This window comes from Diceros bicornis, chromosome 8 (assembly GCF_020826845.1).
Source record: "Diceros bicornis minor isolate mBicDic1 chromosome 8, mDicBic1.mat.cur, whole genome shotgun sequence".
Lineage (NCBI taxonomy): Eukaryota > Metazoa > Chordata > Mammalia > Perissodactyla > Rhinocerotidae > Diceros > Diceros bicornis.
In genome coordinates this window covers 35,117,407-35,143,800 of record NC_080747.1, presented here as the reverse complement: position 1 = coordinate 35,143,800, position 26,394 = coordinate 35,117,407, and the positions used below count along the sequence as shown (strand labels likewise).

Sequence of the window (26,394 nt, the reverse complement as noted above, 5' to 3'; positions counted from 1 at the left end):
AATTAAAACTTTCCTAAGGTGTTTAAAAAGAGAATGATAATACAGTCATGAGAAATGAATCATAGGCATAAGAGTATCGATTTTATCATTAAGAGTAAGAATAAATGCCTAGATTATTGAATGACAGCAGATTTAGAGCTTTTGGTTGAAATCAGTTTGTTTTTACAATTTGATCACTTAATTTTGACAAAAGCCAATACGGCATTTACAAGATTTTTCTGATACCAAGTATTATAATTTGCTCTAAATTATTTCAGGTAAATAATTCTGACAAAGTAATATATTCCAGCATAAATGCTTATAAAGGGTATAATTTATTATCTCCTCAAATAGAATGCTACCTATTCTACTAATTTCCAGTCTCCAATCTTAGGGAATCAGATTATTCACAGTACACACATTTTTCAGTTCATTCATTTATTCAACAAATATTTATTGATCCTGTGCTATACGACAGACACTGTTCTTAAAGTTAGGCAAACTGTAATCAGAAAGACAAATATAGCAAGATCTATTTATCATAAAGCCAGCCCTGATGGTCTAGCGGTTAAGATGCACAGCCAGGTTTCATTTCCCAGTCAAGAAACACCACCACTCATCTGTCTGCTGTCATACTGTGGTGGCAGCATGTGCTGTGATGCTGAAAGCTATGCCGCCGGTATTTCAAATACCAGCAGGGTCACCTATGGTGGTTGGGTTTCAGCGGAGTTTCTAGATTAAGACAGACTAGGAAGCAGGACCTTTTTCACTTCTGAAAAAATTGGCCATGAAAACCCTATGAATAGCAGCGGAGCATTGCTGATATAGTGCCAGAAGATGAGAGGATGACACAAAAAGATGTGGCAGGGTTCCACTCTGCTGTACACAGTGTTGCTAGGAGTCAGAATCCACTCCATGACACTAACAAAAACAAATTGATCATAAACAGGTAAACAAATAAAAAAAACCTCAGATAGAGTTAAGTGTTATGAGCAAAACAGAATAAGGCAATGTGGTGGTGGCTGGCATTAAGGGAAGTGGGGCAATATTAGCTGGGGTGGGCTGGAATAATTTGAGCCCAATAACCAAATGAGGGAGTAAACGGAGATGAGTCTGAGAGGCAGGCAAAGACAAGATCATAAAGAGTTTGGGTTTCATCTCAAGTGCCATGGGAAGCCACTGAAGAGTCTTAAGAAATGACATAAACAGATTTGTGTTTTAAAATAATAATAACAATGGCTCCTGTGAGATAAATGGGTGACAAAAATAAAAGCAGGGAGACCAGTTAGGAATCTATTGCAGGTGAGTGATGATGGTGGCTTATACAAGAGTGGTAGAAGTGGAGAGGAAGAGAAGTAGATAGAATTAAGATATATATTTGGAAACAGAGCCTAAAGAACTTGTTAGTGTATTGGAGGAGTATGCAGGTAAGGGATGGTGACAGAAAAAGAGCAATCAACACTGGAAGACTTGGGGAAAGTGCCTTACAATCTAATAATATAACAATATCTTAACCATACACTATCCGTTGAATCAATATAACTGATTGAATTATATTGAATCAATGTTATAACTTAAGCACAATTTTAAACTAAAAGATGTAATTATCTAAAATTTAAGATTAATTTACCCAATTATCTTGTGCTTCTGCAAAAGAATTTACAGCATAGTGGCCAGCACTGTTCAAGGTCTGTATTTTATGGTAGTACAGTCATCAACTTTCCATGCCTCAGTCTCAGTCAGAAGCGGGGTTCTCATGCATGTCTCTAACCACCTTCAGGCCACAAATCCCCAAAGGACTTCTGGCTGTATTATAAGAGTAGTATGAGCATGCCTCTCTCACCTACTTGACCCTGAGTTCCTCCCAAAGGGAACCAATTCTTAATCCTTAGTGGTCCCTAACAACCACAAACTCAGATAACACCATGTAATTAGTAAGTGAAAACCCACCAAGATAGGAATGTCTTCTGACATCTCTTTTTGACTTTCTGGACTTGATAATTTTGTGGCTAACACTTCTGGAGACAATTTTTTTTTAACAGCTTTATTAAGATATAATTCACATAACATACAATTCATCCATTTAAAGTGTACAGATTCCTGGGGCCGGCCCAGTGGCGTAGTGGTTAAGTTTGCGTGCTCTGCTTCAGTGGCCCAGGGCTCATGGGTTCTGATCCTGGGCGCAGACCTACACACTGCTCATCAAGCCATGCTGTGGGGGCATCCCACATACAAAATAGAGGAAGATTGGCACAGATTTTGGCTCTGGGACAATCCTCCTCAAGCAAAAAGAGGAAGATTGGCAATGGATGTTAGCTCAGGGCCAATCTTTATCACCAAAAATAAATAAAGTGTACAGATTCCCAGTGAGAACCTTTGTTGCAGGCAAATCAGTCTCTTTGTTTTCCCCAAATACATATGCTTTTCTATCATTCCATTTACCTTAAATATTCATTAAACAATCATTATTGAGTGCTTACTATATGCCAAGGATTCCCACCTGGAATGATGCCTCCTTTTCATTTCTATAGCCTTAACACCTACTTCAAGACCGAGCTCAACTCTGTTGATCACCCCAGCTCTTGGAATCTCCTCTTCTCTCAATGTGTCTAGTTGTGGCTGCTTGTCTATTTGGCATTAAGTATCAGCCATCCTGTTACATTGCTGGTTAACTTTCACATGTGCATTAAGCGTCTTTGTAACCTGGCACTCACCTAGCTCTGAACCTCACACCTATTATGCATTTAATGTATATATTGTGGAGGATGATAAAAACTGATGCTTGGAGAAGCTGTCCTTGAATAACTCTCTTCCTTCTAAGTCCATCAGCAGTGTAGTCATAGGACCTGAAAGTTCTTAAATGATCTTGCTGACATCTGAATTGTCTACAGATTCTGTGACAAGGTCATGTTGTTGCAACCAGAGTTCCCTGCCGGGGGCTGGCACACTGTGCTTCTTACAACAACGGAAGATGAGAAGATCCTGAAAGGGCTTCAAAACCAGCAGATGCAGGGCCGGCCCTGTGGCTTAGTGGTTAAGTGAGCGCACTCCGCTACTAGTGGCCTGGGTTCGGATCTGGGCGCGCACCGACGCACGGCTTCTCCGGCCATGCTGAGGCCACGTCCCACACACAGCAACTAGAAGGATGTGCAACTATGACATACAACTATCTACTGGGGCTTTGGGGAAAAAAAAAAAAACGAGGAGGATTGGCAATAGATGTTAGCTCAGAGCCGGTCTTCCTCAGCAAAAAGAGGAGGATTAGCACTGATGTTAGCTCAGGGCTGATCTTCCTCAAAAAAAAAAAGAAAAAAAAAACAGCAGATGCAGATTAGTGCAATACTCAACTTCAATGAGGTTTCTGAACCAATAAAAATGTGTGTGATTTCTAGCAATCAGGAATGAGTGATTTTTCAGAAAAGAGTTAACTAGAATACTCTTGCCTATTATGGACAAAGTGATAGAAAAATCTAGGAAAGGACACACAGTAAACTATAGACTATATCATGCAATGTTCTTGTCTATATGAAAGACTGTCGTCATTTCCTGTATGAATGACATATGTTGTCAGCTTTGCTGATGGGTTGTTAATGGGACAGACACACACACACACACACAGACATATACAAAATGGATTGCTCTATGGAAAACATAGGTTATCTCTGGAACTCCCTTCAGTTAATTAGTATTTGTAAATAAGCAGAACTGAACTTCATCTCAGGGCTCATTAGGAATAACAAACACAATTGCTCATAAATCAAATACTGTGATGTGGCTGTGCACTGATTTTGACCAAAAACTGGCTCTGGCTTTATATAAAATTACACCTAAAATGTTAATCACAAAAGCACTGTTCTTTCTCTAGTTTCTGTTCAGTAACTCTGTGTGTGTGTGAGGAAGATAAGCCCTAAGCTAACATCCCGTCGCCAAACCTCCCCTTTCTACTGAGGAACATGGGCTAACATCCGTGCCTGTCTTCCTCTACTCTATATGTGGGACGCCCGCCACGTCATGGTTTGATGGGCGGTGTGCAGGTCCACGTCTGGGATCCGAACCTGCAAACCCTGGGCAACCAAAGCGGAGTGCCAGAAATTAACCGCTATGCCACTGGGCTTGCCCCTCTGTTTACTAACTTTTAAAGCCGCTTTTTACTATTTCCTTGTGTACTTACCCTTTTAATTTTGTTTCAGACTCATGTTCATCAAACCAGAGGAAGCCTACTTTGTACAGGGAGGTCCTGGACCGGGAAAGAATAAAGACGGCCAGTGACAACAGTCCTACAAAGGCTGTGTGCTCCTTTCTTACTTTTAGAAGACCCTACATGTCAATCACGACCATCACTGAAGCTAATACATTTATGCTGAGTCCTGCTCTACCCTGCCATGTTTCATGAACACTGGATATACATTTTCTTTGTTCTAATCCCAACCACTGAATCAGAGCCAAGTAGAGTGGGTTCTTCATAAATATGCATTAACCGCCTGACTCAGTATTAATGTAGGACAGCGCTCTGATTAGCAAATGCTACTTGCAGGAGCCAGAGGAAATACCACAAATGGAGATAAGATGCTATTAGCAGATTTTATTTTATTTTTTCTTGATGCTTGGGAATAACCACTTCTCTCTCTGGTAAAACCTCTCCAGAGCTCTCCCTTCAGAATCTGAAAGCAGTTCACACAAAAGGCCACCATGGAAGGCTGTTTTCCATTGGGTGCTGTAGGAAGAGCACAAGATGAGGGCAGAGGCGAATCGCTTCCAGTTTAATGTATTCCTCTCTTGCCATTTCAGCAGCTCACCAGAATCTACAGGAAACCTTACTCACATCCTAACTTAAAGATGAAATCAGCAATAAATAAAAAATACCGTACTTCTGCTCATAACTTCTTAGCGTGGATCTCAGTATACAAAATAAAGGGTAATGAGGATACGATGGTCTCTTGGATACACAGCAAATTAAAATTTAATATATTTATGGATTTTATACTAAGATCTCTCTCCCCTTTTCAGGTAATACTATTACACCCAACTTCCCGCAGGTTTAACTAAAAGCAAAAACCCAAAACAAAGAGGTCCTTTTTGAACCACCTGGCCCAATAGTTGGTTTTATTACAATTCCAGAGCTTTCTCAGGCTGCAGAGCACGCGCTAGCGGGATGCACCGGGCCCACTCGCAGGCCGGCCGCACACGCACACAAGCACCACGGGCAGGAGGAGCACCAGCGCCCGGGAACCCCGGGCCTCAGAGCCTGTTGCTCGTGGCCCAGGTAGGGAGCAAGAGCAGCCCAGGCGGCGAGACCTACTGGCCGTGCAGGGAGGCTACAATCTCACCCAGGTGGCGACCACGCGGCGCCCTCCCACCGTTCCGGCTGAGACTTAACCCTCGGTGTCCCAGCCCCTTTCTTTCGCCCCTCCCCTGCGCACTCGGATCCTACTCCACTTTTCAGACCAAGGCTGACTCCATTCTTATTCAAAGCCAGAGGGTGGCGGGAAGGGACACGCGGGGATGCAGGAAGCAGAGCACCCCTTCCTCTCTGGCCAAGACTTGGGAAAGTCAGACAGGCGTTGAGGAAGGACTGGGGAAGCTGAAGCCGCAGGGCAGAGCGAGGACGCCCGACGGAGGTGGAGGCTGCTAGCTGATGCCTCCTCCCCGCGCAGGGATGGTACGGTCCGAAATCGGGCCGGGGAGGAGGCTTCGCGGGTCTCTCCCCGCCCGTCTCCCGCCTCCCTCGCTGCGCTGCCGCGGGAGCGAGCTCGCGCGCGCCCGGGCGACCCCTCCCCCGACGCCGGCGCGCGAGCTCCGCCCTCGCCGAGCCGCCTCCTCCCCGGCTGCAGGGAGAGCTCGCTCACCTCCACCGACACCGCCGCCTTCCTTGCCTCCTCCTGCTCCTGCCGGCGCGCGGGGGCCGCGCCCGGCGGCGGCGCTGCCCTGGGTGGGCGGCGGGGCCCGCGCGGCTGCTGAGCGCCCGGCGCGGCTGCCGAACCAGGTCTCCCTCCGGCGCGGCGCCGTGACAGGTGCAGAGTCCCGGCTGAGGACCCACCTGCGGCGGCCGCCGCGATGCCCACCATGCGGAGGACCGTGTCGGAGATCCGCTCCCGCGCCGAGGGTGAGTGGCCGCCGCAGCAGCGGGCTGGGCGCCCAGCGCGGGCGGGGGCGGCTGGGGGCCAGCCGGGGGTCGGGCGGGCCGTGCGTGTGTGTGTGCGCGCGCGTGTGTGTTTATGTTGGGGAAGAGATGCCCCATCCCACCACTTCCCCCGGGAAAGTCTGGCTGTCGTGCCTGGTCGCTGGCGGACCCTTCTCCCTGCGCCGCCCGCAGTGCGCTCGCAGACCCCTCCCCGGCTCCAGAGCCCCGGAATTGGTGTCCTCGCTGGCCCCGAGGCTTGCTTTTCACCGCAGCGTGACCGTTCGGTCTCTGTCACCGACCGCTCTCACCCTGCCCACCTCCCTCTCCACTAGCGCACAAACCACCCCGTCTCCGCTCAGCTACCTCACTCTAGTGAACAGATCCCCAGTCCGCCGCCCACCTTTTTGCAGCCCCCACACCCCGGCTCCCCGAGAAGCGGGTTTGCCTTTCCCCGGCTGCAGGATCCTGTGTTCCCCAGCCAGCCTCTTGCCTCGCAGAGCGCGAGGAGCCTTAATTGGCGTTGGGTGCTCAGCGGGTAGTGTGCATTACAGTCGCTGCAATTCTGCCTCCTGCAGTGGAGCCTCACCCTCCTCCGGGCTGAGGTTTCGTTGTTGTTGTTGTTGTTGTTTTCCTTTTGCCTGATCCCCGCACTGTGGCCAGCTGAACTGACTTTTTGGCGAGGTGGAAGCTGTTTTCTTTGCTCCACCCAGGGCCAGCTGTTGAATGGCTACGCTTATCAGCAATGAGCAACAGATGCCCAAAGGTAAAGGCAAGTAAGCTTTTGGAGGGCCAAGACCCTCTCTTCATCCTATCTGAGGAGCCCTCAGCATCCTGCCTAGCATGTGGCAGTCACTCGGTAAATATTTCTTGATTTTGCTCATGGTAAAGCCAAGATTGTACATGTCTCGAGTATTGTTTTTTTCTCTCCCATAAACCCATACTGGAATCCTGCAAAGGGTGGAATAACATTTTTTTGAGAACTAGTCTGTCTTGCCATCATCCCTGGTTCCCACCCTTCCCCCATCCTACCCTCTAATGTGAGCCAGGTGGTAAAGTGGTTTTAGAATAAAAGATACAGAAGTTAGGAGGATAGAATTCCAGGGACTTCAGACAGGCCATTTTATTATTTTTCCTCATCAGAGTCCCCATGTTAAAAACAGAGGCACTAGCCTCTAATATCTATGATTTTCTGATTACAGCACTCAGGAAATACTAAATGAAACTTCTCTGGAGAGAAACAGTCAAAACTGACCCATGTCCTACTTAGGAATTTAGTACATACTTATTGTCATTTGTAAGATAATGAAAAAATACATAGAGCATTACAGTTTTAGATGCACGTTTGAATAAATGATAGTGTTATTTTAAAATGTACACAGTAAAATAGTATTCTTTTTTCTTTACACTTTTGAATGAAATGAACAAATTTTCTTAATCATCATTGGAGTGAGCCATAAACATAATGAAAATATAGTAGTAATTGTTGGGATTGTTCTTTCAAATAATAGCAGTTGATGGATTGTATATTGTGAGAAATGGTAAAAGAGAAAGGACCATAAAACAATGCAAACCTGTGGCGTTTGAGAGGATTTTATTAGTATTGAGAGACTACAGTATTGTTTTTGATTGGCGTATGTATTTTCCAAAGCATTTTCACCAAGATTACCTTATGGAACCTTACAACACTCCTGAAGGTTGGCAAAGGTGGTCCCATCACATAGTTGAGGAATCTGTGGCCCAGCTGGTTGAGGTACTTGCCCAAGGTCGAGTAGCTCATTCAGTGACACATTTGGATTAAGAGCGCTGGGAAAACAAGGACTGTTTCTTGTTTAATCTTTGTATTCCCTTTGCATCCAGTACGGTGTCAGGGGCACAGGGGCGCTTGGTGAATGATGCTTCCCTCCCATATTGGTTGGTTTCAGTTTATTATGTGCTTAGCATTTTGCTCGGGACTGTGGTGAGGACAGCATAAATAACGCCACTGTGGGCTGGCGATGTGGCTCATTGCCTGCTCTGCCCACACTTTTCTTTCGTAAGGAATATTCTCCTTTGACAGCTCCTGCTGCCTGAAGGGCCTTGTTCTGAACTATAGCCTCCTTGGCTTCAGCTTATTGGACCAGGGTAGGCTCCTGACCCAAGAGCAGACAATCCATAGATGGCTCAGACACTTGTAACCTTGTGGTTTGGCTCAAAAAGATTCTCTGTAGTGATCATCTCTCATGGGAAGAGTTAAGCTTAGAGACTTAGAGTAAAAATTGAAGCAGAAAAGGGCAGAGGTGAACAGGCTGGTAGAGGAGAGAATGACTGGCTGTACTAGGTCACACGAATGCTGCTGATATGAGAAACTATGAGTGAACAGAGAAATATAGGAGAGAAAATGGATGAGATGGAAATCATGGGGCAGAGAGACACAGATACTGAGAGAGATGGCCAGACCTTGGAGCACCTTCCTCCCTGACTTTTCTAGTCCCAGCTCCCAAGTAGCGTTAGAATAGGCTCTTTTTTTCTTTGAAGTAACTTGAATGGGTGTCTGATTCCTGCACATGGCTGTCCTGTGTGCAAGTTCTTTACAACCAAATTGGGGTAAAAGAACTTACATGAAGTAAGGAATAAATGGTCAAAGAGGGGATGTTATTAATTGGACACTATGCTTGCCCTAGGTGACATAGGTCAAGACATAAGAGCATGAGGTCTGCCCAGCAAACACTTCCTTAAGAAAGGATTTGAGATGAGTGCTCACCCAGTGCTTCTCAAACTTGAAGGTGCATGGGGAATCACTCAGGGATCTTGTTAGATGCAGATTCTAAATCCATAGGTCTGTGGTGGGGCTGGAGTGGCAGTTCTGACAAGCTCACAGGTAATGCTGGATGATGCTCCCCTGCAACTCACAGTCTGAGTAGCAAGGTTCTAAAGGATATTGCCATCTTTTTCAATATTCGGGAGGGCGTTGAAGGCAGAGAGTAATTGAAAAAATGGTGAAAGTGAACATGGCCTGTTTGGGGGTTCTTAAGGAAATTGGCCAGAAGCAGAGGGAAACTTGGAAGGAGTAGGATATAAATTTGGGTGGGTAAAGTACTGCTAGATTACAATGCCAAGATGAGTCCAGTGGATATAGAATTGAATATTTGAAGAGGGTCTTAGAGTTCATCTAATCCAATTTCTCATTCAATCATGACATCAATGTATAATATCTCTAACAGGGCCAGTTAGGAGCCAAATTGTTATAACAAGAGTGACATCCCCAAAGGAGTGTCTTAGAAAGATAAGTCTGGAAGTATGTTGGATGGTTTGGAGGGAATGGCACTGTAAATAGAGTCTATTGTAAAAAAAAAAAAAAAAAAAAAGTCTACAAATGACAAAGGGCAGGATTAGTAGTGGAATGGAGTGTTGATACTGAAAAGGTAGGAATCAGAGACATTTCTGAGTAAATCATTAACTCGTACAAGTACTGTTCCAGGTGCTTGTGATACATCAGTGAACAGAACAGAAAAAGCGCTGACCTGGACGTGCTTACATTCTAGTGAGGCAGGAGACAGAGCAAACACATAAGTTAGCAAATGATAGAATTTGTTATATGGTAAGTGCTGTGGGAAAAATAAAGAGAAGGAAAGATGCGTAAGGTTGGTAGATGGATTGCAATTTAAATAGGTTGGTTAGGCTAGCCTTCAGTGAAAAATTGGAGGAGCTGACGGAGTTTAGCCTGGTGGGGGTCTGGGGGAAGAGTATTTCAGGCAGAGGGAACAGCCAGAGCAAAGGCCCCAAGGCAAGAGAGAGTCAGGAGTGTTAAATAGACAGTGAGGGGAGAATGGTAGGAAATGAGGTCACAAAGGTCTTATCAGGTGACATAGTGACATAGTGAATAGAGAGCAGGAGACAAATGAATTAAAAGGAGATTCTCAAGCAGTAATTTCAAATTTTAATGTTTACAAGATCCCAGGTATCTCATTAAAACTGCAGTTTCCTGGGCTGACTCGTGACAATTCTGTTCAGTAGATCTTTGGTGGGACTGGGAGTCTACATTTTTAATGAGCTTTCCAGGATATTCTGGTGCAGGTGAGACACATTTTGAGGAAATCTACTTTTACCTGATTGATTGGGAAAATCTATTAAAAGATAAGGAAATTGAGAAGGAGGATCAATACAATAAGAGGAGATATTATTTAAAATTTTGAAGTAATTGTGTGACATCCACATGTTTTGAAGATACTTAGAAATTTGGAAGTTAGATGTGGGAAAAATCAAACTTGGAAATCTTGAGTTTCAGACATAACGGTTGAAACTCTTCTAGTGGGTAAATTTGCCAGAAAGCAAGGCTAGATAAAGCAGAAGACTAAGAATTTTAGATCTCTTCGCTTCTACCCTCAACTAAATCAAATGGGTCTCTGAACACAGCATTAATAGTGCTAGAAACAGGGAGTGAAATAATGGTGACTTACACAAAATAGCTTTTCCGCACTCTTGTAAAACTAGTATGGAGGAGGAAAAAAAAAACCCAAAAAATAAAACAAACACACAAAAAAATTAGTATGGAGTTAGTCAGTCAGGGTTGGCTATGCCCACTACCTGAAGTCATGAAGGACATTGGCTCCTATGCCTTTCTGCTTCTCCCTCCTGAGTCTATAACTTCCATAAAGTCACAACAGTGATCACTGGGGTTCCAGCCATCGTGTCGGAGTTCCAGGCAGGAAAAAATGGAAAGGTAAGAGATGAAAATCTTTTCCTGTAAGTGTCACACAAAGACTAATGCTTATTTTGCATTGGCTGCCAGCTGCAAGGGCAGCTGGGAAATGGAGTTTTCTAGCTGGGCACATTACTCAGTGTTTGTGTTACCAAAGGAAAAAGGGAGAATGGTTGTAGGGTAGGCAACTAACAGGCTCAGTCACCATCAGGTACTCATATAAAATCAGAGAACTGTTCTAGAGCTCATAATTTACAAAATAATAAGCATTAAATTGTTCAAAACTAAGGAAATGCACAAAAAGATACATACCTATCCAATGTTTTGTGTTTTCTTCTGCTGAATATTACAATGCTAAAATGTAAGACATTGATTTGGTTATGTAAAACATGTGCTAAGTGATAAGTTTAGGACTTGTTTTAGGGTTGTTTTCCTAAACTGGTCTGTATAAATGGCAACTTTAAAATGTTTGTAATTATATGGAATATTATGTTTCATTTACTTAAAAGATAGCAAAAGGATCACTAAAGTAGTTTCTGTAAGAAATGTTAAAGGGAAAATTTTAGGAGGCTATTTCAGTTGCCCAGGTAGATGACTAATACTCTTTGTTCCTTTAAAAAGCGTATATTATGCGCTTGCCATGTGCCAGCTAATTGGGTGGTAGGACAAAAAGGTGTGGTGAATGAAGGAGATCCCAAAAGAAACATGGAGATGAGTGAGGGATCTATAACTGACATGGCACCGTGAGAGAGACGATGTGTGAGCATAGTGATATTTGATGTAATCGATATTTGAGACTCCCCAAATACGTGTCATTTTACTTAGTGTAATTCTGGAGATATTAGGTGTGGCAGAACTAAACTGTTTTAGGTTTTCTAATCTATAGTACATCATTCATTTTTTCGTTATATCATTTCAAAAACAGAATTTAATCATGTGCCTGCCTTACAGCCATAGAGAAGATTGCGTAGGTCAGAATGTAATTTTGAAGTTAGTGAAATGTTTGGTTCCTGGGTCTCTGTTCACATAGTTTCATTACAATGTAAATGTTGTAAAGGCAACAGTTTTGTTCTTCATTCCTCACTGGAGCCCAAATCTTTCAGTGCTCTTATCCTCTGGATAGGAAGCCCCCTAAAGGCAGGGATTTTTGTCTCTTTTGTCTACTGATACATTGCTCCTACTGAGGACACTGCCTGGCACATAGTAGGAGCTCACATATTGGTTGAATGAATAAATGAATCTTATGACCTAGAGAGGAGGTGACCTAGAGATGCCTTATAATCAGACCTACTTGATATCCTCCTCCTGGAACCTGAGCACCACAAAGGGAGCAATTTTTGTGTGATCTGTTCACCGCTGTATGCTCTACACTCCACAGCCTTGCCTGCCACGTAGTTGCCCGCCATGTTTGTCAGATGAAAGGATAACTCTGAACTTTGTTTTTAGTGGAAAAGCTTAACTTTGTTCTCTTGATTGTAGAAGTAACACCTGTTCGGCAGAACGACTCACACTGCCAAAAAGGTGTCAAGAAGACAGTGAAAAATCATCCCAAACCATGCCATCTAAATATAACCACGGTTAACATTTTAATATGTATCCTTTCCAGCTATTTTCCAGGAGAGGAGAAGCATATTTATTTGTTAAGAAAAATGAAATCATACTCTACATTATTTTTAATCTTTTTTTCCCCCACTCAGTTTTTCATCCTTGCCTATCAAGTATAGATTTATGTCAACTCCATGAAGTATGGCATATTTAAATTTGTTTTTATAACTTAATTGAAATACAATGTTAGGCATCAATTATATTAGTTTCAGGTGTACAGCATAATGATTTGATATATGTATATATTGCAAAATGATTACCACAATAATTTAGTTACTATCTATCACCACACATAGTTACAAAAGTTTTTCTTGTGATGTGAACTTTTAAGATCTAGTAATAGCAACTTTCAAATATACAATATGGTATTGTTAATTATACTCACTATGCTGTACATTACATCTCCAGAACTTATTTATTTTATAAATGTAAGATAACTTGACCACCATGTAACTTGTGACCACCTTCACCCATGGGAAGGGATTTTTGTCTACTGTCACTACTTATATCCTCAGTGTCTACAGCAGTGCCTGGCATTTTTATGTTAGTGTATAATAATTTACTAAGGAATCCTCTATAGGTGAGCATATAGGTCATTTCAGGTTTTTTAAAAAAAAACAAATCGCTCTTGACTAAGCACCTTTATACATCTTTGTACACATTTCTGATAATTTTTTTGTAAAAAGTCCCAAGAAAAGGGATTTCTGGGGTCAGAAGTATATACCGTTTTTATGAATGTTGCTACATATTTCAAAATTGCTAGAAAGACGATGCCAGTTTATTCCCCCGCTGAGAGTGAACAGGCTGCCTGTTGCTGCACCCCTGCTCCAGCACTGGACAGCCTTCTTTTTTATCCTTATGAATATATAATACAAAAAAAGAAACTTTAGGTTTACATTGCTTTACTTATTAGGTTGAATGCATTTCGGTAAATTTAGTGATTATTTGTATTTTTTTCTGAGTTGTTTATTCAGAAAAAACTCCTTTATGAGGTTTGGTGTTGAATTTTAAGAGCTTCCCGTATGTTGATGATATTAACTCTTTTCTCTGTTTATAGTTTTTCTTTTAACTTCAGTGTTTTCTCATGTATATACATTTTTATAAAATATAATCTTTCATTTTTTCCTGAAATTTTCTGCGTTAATGTCATATTTCTCATTTCAAGATAATGATAATTTTTCACTTATATTTTTCTTTTACTTTTAGGTTTCATTTTAAACAGTTAAATGTGCAATTCCTGTGGGGTTTATTTTGTTGTGAGTTGTGAGGTAGGGATCTAATTTTGTTTTTTCTCAAATTATTATCCACCTGACACGATAACCATATATTTAATATTTGATTCTTCCCATACTGGTTTGAGATGCTTCTCTTATATACTGAATGTACATATTTGACTGAGTCATGTCTGGAATCCGTCTTCTCTCTCTTTTCTCCTTTCCCCCTCTATTTTGGTCTGTCTCTTTTGGCCCCTCGTATCAAATTCCTTTATTGCAATTGATAAAAAATATCCTCATAGCGTTTCTACTCTAACTGCTCTTTTCCCTAATTTTTTTCTGGTAATTTTCATGTTTATTTTTTCACTTGAACCAGTGAATGCGTCATTGAATCAAGTTAAAAAATTTGTTGGGATATTTATTGGGATTGCATTAAGTTTATAAATTGAGAGAATTGTCCTCTTTCATATATTGAGTCGTTGAAGCCTAGTTTTTCTCTCCATTTATTGGTATTTCTTTCATGTGCTGGGGAGAGTTTTCTTAAAACAAGTGTTGCCCATTCTAATGATTTGTTCCTAGATGATTTATATTTTATGAACATATTGTGAATGGGATCTTTTCTAAAATTATATGTTCTTGTTTGTGACTGTGAGCACACGTGAGGGGGAAGCTGTTGATTTTGAAACTGACCATCAGTCTGAATTCTTTCCTTTTAAACAGTTTTTCAGTTAATTTTCATCTCTATCAGTTTTAAAATTGTATTGTATATCATAAAACAAAGTATTTTTAAGTGACGTTTTCAATTAGACTTGGCCAGGTATATTTTGGTTATACTATTTTTTCAGAAAAATTGGCTCATTTTTATCTGCTGAAGGATTGTGGACTCTGCTGAAGTATAAGTACAAACTTACTTTTAAGGTTTCATATAGTAGCCCTTACATAATAGCAGGGATATTACTCTTTTTTTATCCTTTCTTCTAGGAGAAGAGATCAGAATTTTGACCAACTGGGTTTAACTAATGATTCCGTGGAATCTCCTCATATCAAATTGACATTCATATCTCAACACAAAGAGAAATAAAATGTGAGCCACAAATGCTAGACACATATGAAGTTTTAAATATTCTAGTAGCCACATTTAAAAATAAGAAACAGATGAGATTAATTTTAATATATTTTCTTTAACCCAATATATGCAAAATATTGTCATCATGTTACTAATATAAAAATAATGAAATAGTTTGCATTCTTTTTTTGTACTAAGTTTTCTAAATCTGCTGTATATTTTATATTTCCAGTACATCTCAATTTGGACTACTCCCATTCTATGTGCTCAGTTACTGCATGTGGCTAGTGGCTGCCATACTGGACAGCACAGCTGTAGATTATACCTCTAGCATGGGCTTACATGTTAGGATTTACTAGAGTTTTTGGAAATATAAAATTTTGTAACGGAACTCATGGCTCGAAGTAAGCTTATTAAAAATACATGTGTAGGTATACTTCGCTTTTAATTAGAGATTTAAGCTTTCAGCTTCCTTCCTTACAACAGAAGGCTGTCACAAATGTCCTCATAAAACCTTACACATTATGTTGGTGCTTACATAATACTGCTTTTGACATGGCCCTTGTGGCAATTTAGAGGTTTTATGTAAGTACATTATGGCATCTTTTGAAGCCTGTTGTTTTGTTCCCATTAAAAAAAAAAATTCTCTTTTTAATAGATTTGATAAGCAAAAACCATCCTGCCCTACCTTTCTGTAAATTTTCATTTAAATGTTAACATGAAATGTTTATACCTAGTATCTTTGAGTAGTATGCTTTTATATACAATGTTGCCATCACTTTGGTTGATCTAAGGGGACTATAGAACTCAGCTTCATGGGTCATTTCACAGCTAATTGACTGGGCAAAGGAAAGTGTCTGTTTTAAATTGAGGCTCTGTTCTTTATTTTGTGTGAGCCTGTCTTTGACGATGACAGATCTTGATCCATCTGGGGCTGTGCTTAATGGGATCAGGTTAGTCAGGTGACAGTTTAGGCAGAGACTGTTAATAAGAAGGCCAAAGCTAGCCTAGGTTCTGGACCAGGAAACCACTTTAGTGGGCCAGACCTATTTAGAATACAAGATTGGTTTTCGTGAGTGAAGCAAGCAAACAGTGGTATGCAAGGGTGAATCAGAGAGATGGTTTGTTCCGACACCAATTTAGAATCGCTGAGCTTCTGTAATTGGCTTAGGTCCCCGTGGCTAACTCTGGTCCTAAATGAAAGGCAACTTGGTGTAAAAGAAATCTCCTTCCAGCGTCTGCAGTCCACCTTTCCCCTTAGCCCTCCCTCACCCTCATGTAGATTTAGCCCTGTCCTAGCCCTGAAAACCTTAGAGGTAGGACATATTTAAGGAGCTCTGACTTAGCTCTCTAAGGATGTGGCATGAATCACCCTGTCACCACTTCCTTGACCCTGAGTCCCTGTCACAGCAACTCATAAAGCCCCAGAACTAGAGGCCCTGCCTTGCTCTGGGAGAGGAGACCCTGGTCCCTGACCCAGCTTGGACTCAGGGCTCTGCACTTGTGAGTAGTTCTGATGCCAAACCAGACCTGCCAAGAGTTCTGATTATCGTTTGCTCCCACTCTCCCCTCTGTTGCTTCTTGGCCAGCTCATCTGGACAGACTTGTTGCCCCATGTTAGAGCTCTTTGGTTCTGAGTGCCCCTATTGTCCAAGACCATTTTTCCTGGATCCCTTGCTCTGCCACTGTGTCATCATCCTAATGGCTGTGACTGGTTGACCCTTTCTAGTCCCCTTCTAGTCTGTCTCATTCTACTTTAAAAAAACAACAAAAAACCACAAAAACCCAGCCCATGTTCTATCACTGACCAAGGAAATGAAACAGATCTCTCTGTATAGATTTCACCCAAAATTTGATGTGCTGCTGTATACCTTAAGCTTAGTTTGGGTTTCAATCCACCGTCAGTGCCAGAATGGTTATGATAAATGTTCTCAGGTGGACTTACTCAACTTCTATAACTTTATTTTCACAGTTGTGAGTATTGGTTAGAGAAATGACATGAGGAAGAATTACTCTGTCTGCCATTTTTAATGAAAAGTGTGTCCAGTGTGGTCAGAGCAGTGGGAGGCTTGTGGAATGTGAATTGTTCTGTAGCTACGTTGTGTACCTCAGTGGTGCTCAACCTAGCTGCAAAGTGAATCAAATGGGGAGCTTCTAAATAATACTGATGTCCAGACCATCCCAGATCAGTGGAATCAGTTAGTCTGGTCCATTGGGCATATGGACCAAGCACTGATATTATATCTCCCAGGTAATTCTGATGTGCAAGTGTTGAAAAATACTGGTGTAGATCCTTGAATTTACTTGCTTGCAGAGAGGGTAAGGAATAGCTTGTATAAAGTCTTGTAGGTTGGCAGCCAAGAAACCAAGAACATATGGATATTTTTGGTAAATTTTTTATCTATTGCCCAGTTACTTAATAGGTCTATTTATATTTCTCTTAATTTCCCCTCTCAGAAATGGTAAAGTTCATATAATGATACTCAGTTATTAGGTTTTGAAGACATTCTTTAAAATTCTGAATTAAACATTCAATTCAACCAAATGAAGAGTAAACACATTTAATTTATTTTTAGCTGGTGCTGTATCTACTCTGGGAGCTTGAGGAATATGAGGCTTTTTGCAGGGTCATTACTAATTTTTGCTAACCTACTTACTTTTAGTATGTTGGAGTAATTAATCTCTTTATTCATCCTATATTTGTAGCCTACATATGGGGCCATTTGCACCAGGAAGAAATACCTTGACAACTGGGTGAAAGTCTTTGAAACTTCTGTGGCAACTTTATTTTCAAGAGGTTTATTTTCTTTAGTTTACAATTATTGATTTATCCCACTCTGATGTTAAATAGTCTTTTACAGATTAATGTACAGAAAGTGAAAACTTACCCATAAGTCTCAATTTACCTGCCTTCCCTGGTTGCTGAGATGAAGCTCATTTTTGAGACTCTTAATTTAGCCAGTGTGGTTTCTCGGTGGCCGCATGGATGGGTGCTGGGTTTCTGGCTTCAGGATGCAATGATGATTATTTCCAGTTCTGAGGATCAGAAAACAAGCCTGCAGTGCCTTAGAGCGAGTGCACTGTGTCCAACCTTTGTGTGATTGTTTTCGATTTTATAGTTCTCTCCTTATTGGTTCTGCATTTAGACTTTACTTTGTTAGGTGCTAATGTGACTTGTACTCTACAGATGGAGATCTTTGTAAAAAGCCAGAATTTGACCTAGGAGGGGAGTTAAAGTTCTGAATCGTTGGCTCAGTTTAACCCCAGATGGCTACTGAGTCTTGTCTTTTTGTTTAAGGTTCAGTGAAAGAATCGTTACACAGTTGGCCCTTTGTTGACTTCCAAGTGAATATAATTAGCAAAAGAGAACAAAGCGTTCTTAATTTCCCCAGGTGTCAAGTTGAATCTCCCTTGATCTTATTAAGTGACTGTCCCTGTAGAATTGATCCTTATGGCTGGAGAACTACTCCCCTGTGTGTTTTAATTTTAACTAAGTCTGAATACCAATGTCTTCAGTCTGCACTAACAATTTTTTTATGTCAGACATTTTGCCATATGTTCAGCTGGAATTGTCTTTTTTTCTTTAATAATTCCATGAACACAAACTAATAGAATCACCATCTTTACTGTTTATACTTCATGTGTCTGTAGTTTCTTTGGTACCAGACTGTTTGACATAGTAGCCACTTAAAAAGTAGAGTGCGTTTGTTTTGTGACACAACAACAAAACTTGAGACTATAACTCATTTAGTGCTGTCCACAGTTTGTTCAGCATCTAAGTTAACACCCCATAAATAATTGAGAGAAAATGAAATGAGGCACTTGGGACTCCCAATAGGCTTGGAGTGATATCTGACTTCTGGCTCTTCCAAGGTGTGTGGCCTTGGGCAAGTCACATAATCTCTCTGAGACTCCTTTGGCAAAATGGTAATAACACCTACCAGTAAATCAGAGAGTAGACCAAGCCTGGCTGTGCATTAGAACCTCTTGAGGAGCTTTAAACATGCTGATCCCTGGATCCTAGTCCTAGAGATTCTGGTTTCATCTTGGGGATAGGAGTTGAAACAAGGGGAGATGATAGTGGCCTGGACTGGCAGGTGTCAGCTGAGGTGATGAGGTAGTCAGATTCAGGATACGGTATGAAGCTAGAGCTAACAGATTTGTTGATGCGTAGGATGTGGAGTGTTAAAGAGAAAGAGGAGTGGAGAATGACAAAAGTTTTGGGCCCTGAGCCCAAAATGATGGTGCCATTTACTAAGAAAACACTGGGATCAGGACGGAAAGCTTCCTTGCATCTTAGAAAGGAGTGGGAAGATCCACATGTGCCAGAATATGTATGTTTATGTGCATTTCTTTTGTTCTCTTAGAAAGAGTATTGCATTTATCCTAAAATCAGGATTTCCATCCTCTACTTCTTCCATCTCCTTTTCTCTGAATATTCTTTAGAACCTCAGTAAACATAACTGTTAGTGTCTTACCTGTTCCTCACTACTATTGATTTTAGACATGTAGGAACTGCATGGATTTAATCTGTTTGGGATTGATAATTCTATTGCTAGGACTTTTCACTTCATAATCAGTTGATGAGAGCAGTCTCTCCTGTCATCATCATGTTCTTTTGGCTCTTGAGGTGCTCCAAACTGCAGGGACATCCTTCAGAGTAGAGAAATTAAATGAAAGCACTTGCTAGAACGTAGGTGCTAAGCAAATGTTACTTGAATCTGCGTCTGATGAGTGGTTGGGATGAGATCAAGTTGTTCAGATTTTGGAAGCTGAGCTTTTATGCTAGAGTGGTTTTGAAATCTCATGAAGTTTTCTTACTACCATGTATAGGCTCATTGCACTTCACTCAGTGATGGCTACAGGTATCCTACCAGATCTGAGGGGCTGATTTCATGATTCTAATTAGTGATGGTAGCATGTGGAGGCACAAATGTTGCATTAAGAGGCTCTTTCTGCACTGGGTGATTTTTATTTATGGCGTTAGAAGATTCGTGAAGCATCTGTTCAATCTCTCCTCATATTGTTCTTGTTCATCTATGACTTGGGTGGGGCTGATGGCAATCTCACATGTGTAGGTGTCATTGCTTTAATGTCACTGAGCACTGTGCTGGGTCTTTTAAGTCTTTGCAGCCCACCAGCTGTCATTCACACATTCTGGTTTAATCTGAGTAGTGGAGGTTTCTGTCTTTTTTTTTTTTTTTATAGCCACATCCTGACAAACTGAAGGATGCCAGATGTGCCTTACTTGCTTTGGTGCAAGTGACTCCTAGATCTTTGAGCCTGTCTTGTCTAACCAGTCTCAGTGGGTTCTTTAATACTGCCCACGGTGTTGATGTCAGACGGGCCATCCGAGAGCCGCACTCATTCTCAGGGCTATGTTGGGACGTGGTGGAATTCTCCGGTGCTTCTTTATGGATTTCCTGTTTTTCTAACCTTGTTCAATAGAATTGTTGGCTATTTTACATGCCAGATTGTGACACTGCTTGTCATCAATAGGCAGATGAGTGTCACACCTTTCCTTATCCCGGGTAGTGTCTAGTTCTGTAGAGTAAAAAGCTGTTCTTTTTGGGCCATTTATGTTGCTGTGTGTGCTGCACTGCCTTCTCTGCCAAAGTCAAAATTACAAGGTAGGCTTTAGTTTCTTTTCTGGGTGTTTTTGCTGTCTGATGGTTGAGGCTTTGTTAAAAAAAAAATAAAGGTGTATTATTTTTTCTCTCTTGTAAAGTCACAGTGGAGGTAAAAAGCAGCTGCCTGTCAAACTCAACTGACTCATTCTGAGAGTAATAGAGTAGCAAAATGATGTTACTTGGAAGTTTCTGCTTCTTTTAATAAAATGAGGACTAGTCTGTTGGAACCAGTTATGTTTCCACCTGCTTTTATGATATAAAATGCATAAATAGCTCTAAAAATGAAAGTTGTAATAATTCAATAACTTTCATGGTTGCTTATTAGTATTTTTTTCCAGTACGTTTTAAGGGCTGGGTCGTTCAGAACTATAATTCAGTTATATCTTCTTATGTACGCACTGCTACTGAAGTCCATGGGGTTAACTATCCTGCAAGCATTTTTATCAGCTAAAGCTCTTTTACATACACAAAGTGATGAAAACTTGCTCATACATTGGCACTGTATTAGTAGTTCTCTAATGACCTCATAATTGTCTTTTTAAAAAAATCTTCTGGGGCCGGCCCCGTGGCTTAGCGGTTAAGTGCGCACGCTCTGCTACTTGCGGCCCAGGTTCACATCCCGGGCGCGCACCGACGCACTGCTTGTCCGGCCATGCTGAGGCGGTGGCCCACATACAGCAACTAGAAGGATGTGCAACTATGACATACAACGATCTACTGGGGCTTTGGGGAGAAAAAGAGAAAAAAAATGGAGGAGGATTGGCAATAGATGTTAGCTCAGGGCTGGTCTTCCTCAGCAAAAAGAGGAGGATTGGCATGGATGTTAGCTCAGGGCTGATCTTCCTCACAAAAAAAAGAAAAATAAAAAGAAAACAAATCTTAAAAGGAGACGATCATGGAATTCTAGAGTTGGAGGGAACTTAGAGGTCATGTAGAGCCACACAGTCCCTGCTACAGCCTCCTAGCAGTTGATTATCCAGCTCCTGCTTGAATACTTCTCAGTGATGGGAATCGTGCCCCCTTGTAAAAGAGCCCGTTCCATTCTCAGACAGTTCTCTCAGCAAGTTCTTTCTTGCTAAAAAGGCAATAAAAGCAATAAAACCATTTATTTGTTCCACATTTTGCTAGGCCAAATGTCCCCCATGTTGTATTCGCACAGTTGATTTTTTTAGGCCTTAGTAGAGGACCTTCAGTTTTTTCAACCTCTCAAAACCTTCCTGAATTCTGATTTTTTTCTTGTCTGTGCGTTTATGAGTCCTGCCGTGTATGTGCTTATCCTGTCATTGGACCCCCGGCACTCTGGCTTCAGAGCCCTCACGAGCTTATGCATTTACTTTAACTGTGCAGAGGATCCTCTTGGATCACAGCAGAGCCTCATGGGACTCAGTCATTGGGGTTTCTCCCTCTGCCCAGTATTGCGTGGGTGTTTTCTCTGGACATCTGCTCCATTCTCCTTTTCATACCTTTGGCATGCATGTGACTTCAGGGTGCTGTGGCACCCCCCAGTGTGACTCTCTGTGATGGTACCTGCTCAGTGCCGAGTCTGCTTGCCTCTGTCTCTGGATCACAAGTCCACATTCTCAGAAGGGACTCCAATTGGCCCAGCTGGTCAGGTGCCCTGTGTTGACCCTGACACCCAGGGCTGGGGTACTCAGCCAAGAGAGGGGAAGAAGGACAGGAGCCGAGGGTGTCCCAGGGTAGGCTCCTTCCGAAGGGCTTGCAGGCAGGGGAGAACCACAGGAGTGCTCCAATTTGAGCCCCCTCTGTGGATGTTTGTCAACTGGTTGTGAATCCACATTGTTACATAATCTTGGAATCGTGTGTCTCAATTTTATAAGACTAGGGCCTAACTGAAAGCCTTGTTGAAATCCAATGCTAAGGACTCTATTCAAAAAAAGAAAAGGAAAGAAAGAAAGTCTGTGGAAGCTTACTGGTCCCCGATGGTCACTACCTCCCTTTTAATCATCTACCCTTGAATTTTCACTGGCATTGACCTCAAACTGATTGGCCAATAACATTATTGTTCAGACTTAGGCAATATAAAGGACCTTTTTTAATGGTGAAAATTTTCTTTTTACTCTCTGAGTATACATCCTGTGTATGAGAAACACCACTTTCCAAACAATAAAATCCTACTCAGTGTTAACTGAATTCTCAATACAAAAGGGAAAGCTTATTTTTAACCTTTGAATTAATTATTTTAAAATTTTTGCCATAAATCCTTTAGAAGGTGTAGTTCCTATTATATAAATCAGTGGGCTCTGAGAGCACATCTGTAGACCGCCACGTTCATAAACCGTGGTTTGTAATGTACAGGATGCATCTTCTTTCCTTTTTAGAAGACTGGGACAGTAGTTTCTTATCTTCATCTTTGGAACCTCTCTCATTCACTGTGGTTCTTCTGTGATTAGTGACAGTTTGCTTAACTATTCTGCAGGTTCTCACGGTTCTGTAGGTCTAACAATTGTACATATGCTACAAGATATGAATTCATTTAGAATAGCCAAGTGCTGGCTTGTCTTTTCTTAATAATCTCCTATCTTCTCTTTTGCTTTAGTTCCTCCAGCTAATGTTTGTTCTAACCTTTCTAGTCTTAAGATGATTATCCTTTTTTTTTTTTTTTTTTGTGAGAAAGAGCAGCCCTGAGCTAACATCCAATGTCAATCCTCCTCTTTTTGCTGAGGAAGACCGGCCCTCTGCTAACATCTGTGCCCATCTTCCTCCACTTTATACGGGACGCCGCCACAGCATGGCTTAACAAGCGTTGCGTCGGTGTGTGCATGGGATCCAAACCAGCGAACCACAGGCCGCCGCAGCGAGCGCGCGCACTTAACCGCTTGCGCCGCTGGGCCGGCCCAAGATGATTATCCTTGATGGAGAATGAAGTGAAGTAGGAGAAGTAGGAGTTGAGAAGTTCTGCTTTTTATTTTAGTATCTGTTAACATTACACCATCTATTGCAGGCAGCAGACCTATTTCATCAATTCCTTGTATTCCAAGTGGAAGGAAGAAAACATTTCAATAGTCTCTAACATTTTTACAAACACCTTTCCTCCATTCTCGGATGTCGGTGCATCTGTTATTATTTGCTATCAAACATGTGAACCAATTTAAACATTTACCATGATCTTTTTTATCTTCTTTTACTTGTTCAAGGACTTTGTGTGCAGCAGCCATGGTCTCTTTAAATATATCTCCCTTTTCTCGCTTGTCAGGACCTTTCACAATTAGTCAGCATGTTGCTTTAGATAGCTTTCTGGACTTCTGCCTTTTATGAGTCTTGATGATAACTTGAAACATGTCCTTCTGAAGTCTAGAATACATGTCTGGCTTGGCCTGATGTTCCCCTCTTTGACTGTCAAAAGCTCTTTGGTACAGTTATGTTTTCTATGAGTATCATGACTACCCTATCACTTTTGCATTGATTAGAATCCAGACCATAGTAGCAATTCCTCATCTTGTTTCCTGTACTTTCTCAAAGATAAATTTGTTGCCTAGACAAGTTAACAATGCTTTTCGCTAATTGAGACTTCCGGGAGATGCCTGGTAGGTGTCTGACAGTTGAAACCCCTCATTGCTAGTGCAATCTGCTTCTGTGCCAACTTTAAATCTATATTGGGAACATACTATTTATTTCTTCTATATGACCAAGTGATCTGTGGATATTCCCAGGGCAATATCATTAATTTCCTTTCATGTTTCATTGTTCTTCATCCTTTTCCTGTTAAGCATGATTTGGCGTTAATAAATGTTTTATTATTATTTCCCGTAACTCAGTAAGCCCAAGAAGATTATTTTTCTAGGTTAATAGCCAAGGCTGGCAGCCAAGGAAGTTGAGTGCTTCCTATGTGTGAGGCCCAACACTAGGCATGCATAGATTTTCACATAATGCTGCTTAAAGATAGCCAGTATCTACTACTTACAATTCATAGTACTACTTTTAGAGCTTGCTGCAATTCAGCGTGAGTTCACAAAGTGTTAAGCCATTACTTTTTTCTTTTTCCTGTTTTAGACAAGAAATGCTGTTGATGTGTTTTCACACTTGTTTATTTTCAGATCAGTTCCCACAAAGACACTTAAAGAAAGATATCATTACCATGTATGGTAATGACAGGTCCTGGCAGGAAAATATCTTAGTGGGTATCAGGATAGGGACAAGGCTATAAAGTTTGAGAAATCTTTGGATGCCTGATATTAAAGTAGAAAATTTAGTAAACGTTTATTACGTGCAAGAGACTTCTCTGAAGTGTTATGTACCTCCTCATATTAGAGTTACTTACCTGATAGATACTTACATGTGCTGTTATGCCTGTGTTGTCCTCAGTGCATAAGTTAGGTACATCTGTAATGTCTATTATTAATTATTCTCAGTTGCTATATACCTAAGTATATAGGTCAAAAGATTACTGTTGGAGTGGTCAAAAGACCACTGTATGTTCAAAAGTTCTGTAGGTGACACTTCAAGGAAGAATGGTCAGGGAGGGTGCTTTGACATTTAAGCATCTAACAAGGTCATGAGGGTAGGAGAGGGTCATGGTTGGAAAAACGGTGTTGAGGTGGAATAGGGCCCAGTAGAGGAGAAGTTGAGTTAGAGGAGAAGTTGAGTTAGAGGGAGAGGTCAGGTCAAGCTTAATTGTCAAATCAATGAGTGCATCCGTGAGTGTTAAAGTTTTAGAACTGGGTTGGACTTATTGATTTCCAAATATTGTTCTGTTTCTGGTACTCGCCGGCTCTCTGACCATGAGCAGTTCTCCACATGAGAAGGAAAGTTTCCTCCTCCTCATTGTTTTGAGAAGAATTCTTTTTAAAAAGTTGAACTCTTTTGTAAGATGAAAAACAGCCAATTGTTTGAAGCAGATAACTGTGTTTTGCATCATCAGGGTAAGTGAATATTCTTTGTTACAATGTTCGTTATAACTTAGGTGCATCACAGTTGCATGAAAAAGAGGGTAAAGGAGAGGAAGCTAGGGATGTGGAAAGCTTTTTGGCTGTTGTGCAAGTTCCTTAGGGTGGCAAGCCATAGTTATCCCAGAATATGCTGGACTCAGGGCTTGGCTAGGGCGGCTTCACATCAGAGGAGATCTGATTGAGCAAGTGGGGCCTGTTGGAGAAGATTCCAGGCAGCCTGGTGATTTTGGGGGCAGGGTAGTTGCTTCGTGGTTCTAGGTCATCATTCCATGCCAAGCAGAAAAGCCAGCTAGTGATTAGGGTTCAGGGAACAGGGTTCACCCTCTTGAAGAAGATGACCAGCCAAGTCCGCGTCCAGTGTCAGTGCCCACCTGCATTAGATGGGTGTTGGGACAGGACTTGGCTTCCAGCAGAGGACTGAAATGCCTCTGCTAAAATTCCATAATGTAGAAGCTGACCATATTCTTTAAGCAGGTGGAGTAGTTCCCAGAATCAAATGAAAAGCTTTACAGGAAGGTCAAGGATGATCCAAGGCAGCTTGACTAATGGATAGTTACTTCAGGATGCCGCAGAGTCAGTCTTATCTCTGCTCAGCCTTTTCACATGTCCAGAGTACAGATTGACTGTGATTAGCTTAGCATGGGCCACATGCCAAAAGGGTAATGGTATCTTGATGAACAGGTCCCTCAAGACTGCCTACAGTTGGGGAAGAGGAGTTCTCCAAAGAAAACCAAAGAACTGCTTTCAGGAGAAGCAGATGCTGAGCTGAAATGAGCAGTGGGTGTCTACTGCATAGAGGCTGAATCAACATTTGGTACAGGGAAGGTATATTGATGCAATTGAAAATTTCATTTCCCCTCTGGCTATTGCAGTCATGGTCTAGAAATTTGAATAATATTGCTGAATAGTTTCTTTTGATTTCCATCCTTTTAAAGGTGTTCGATTTCTTCAATGCCATATTTGAAAATGTAGTAAATAAGTCTTAACCTTTAAAGCACCCAGTTCATTGTTTCCAGAGTGGTGGTTTCTTCCTTTTGTAAACGCTGTCTGAACAGCTGCTCTGTCTGAACAGACTCCCAGTCGAACATTTGAAATCACCATTCTGCTCCAACAAGGGAGAACATGGGATTTTAAATCTCTTTTGTAGCTCTATCACCTGCTTCTGTATTTCTAATTAAATAAACAATATATGTA

General features: G+C 41.5%; 1 protein-coding gene across 2 annotated transcripts in view; it reads left to right on the top strand.

The window, feature by feature from the left end:
* Nucleotides 1-5,891: 5,891 nt before the first annotated feature.
* The window catches only part of ATP8A1 (ATPase phospholipid transporting 8A1), a 218,155-nt gene continuing 197,652 nt past the window's right edge, over nucleotides 5,892-26,394 (top strand). Inside the window, exon 1 of one of the 2 annotated variants that reach the window (XM_058546980.1) lies at nucleotides 5,892-6,082. In XM_058546980.1, the coding sequence (XP_058402963.1) occupies nucleotides 6,034-6,082 (49 nt within the window). In that variant the 5' untranslated portion in view covers nucleotides 5,892-6,033. The remainder of the gene's footprint in view (nucleotides 6,083-26,394) is intronic. The other variant, XM_058546979.1, reaches the window with a different exon arrangement.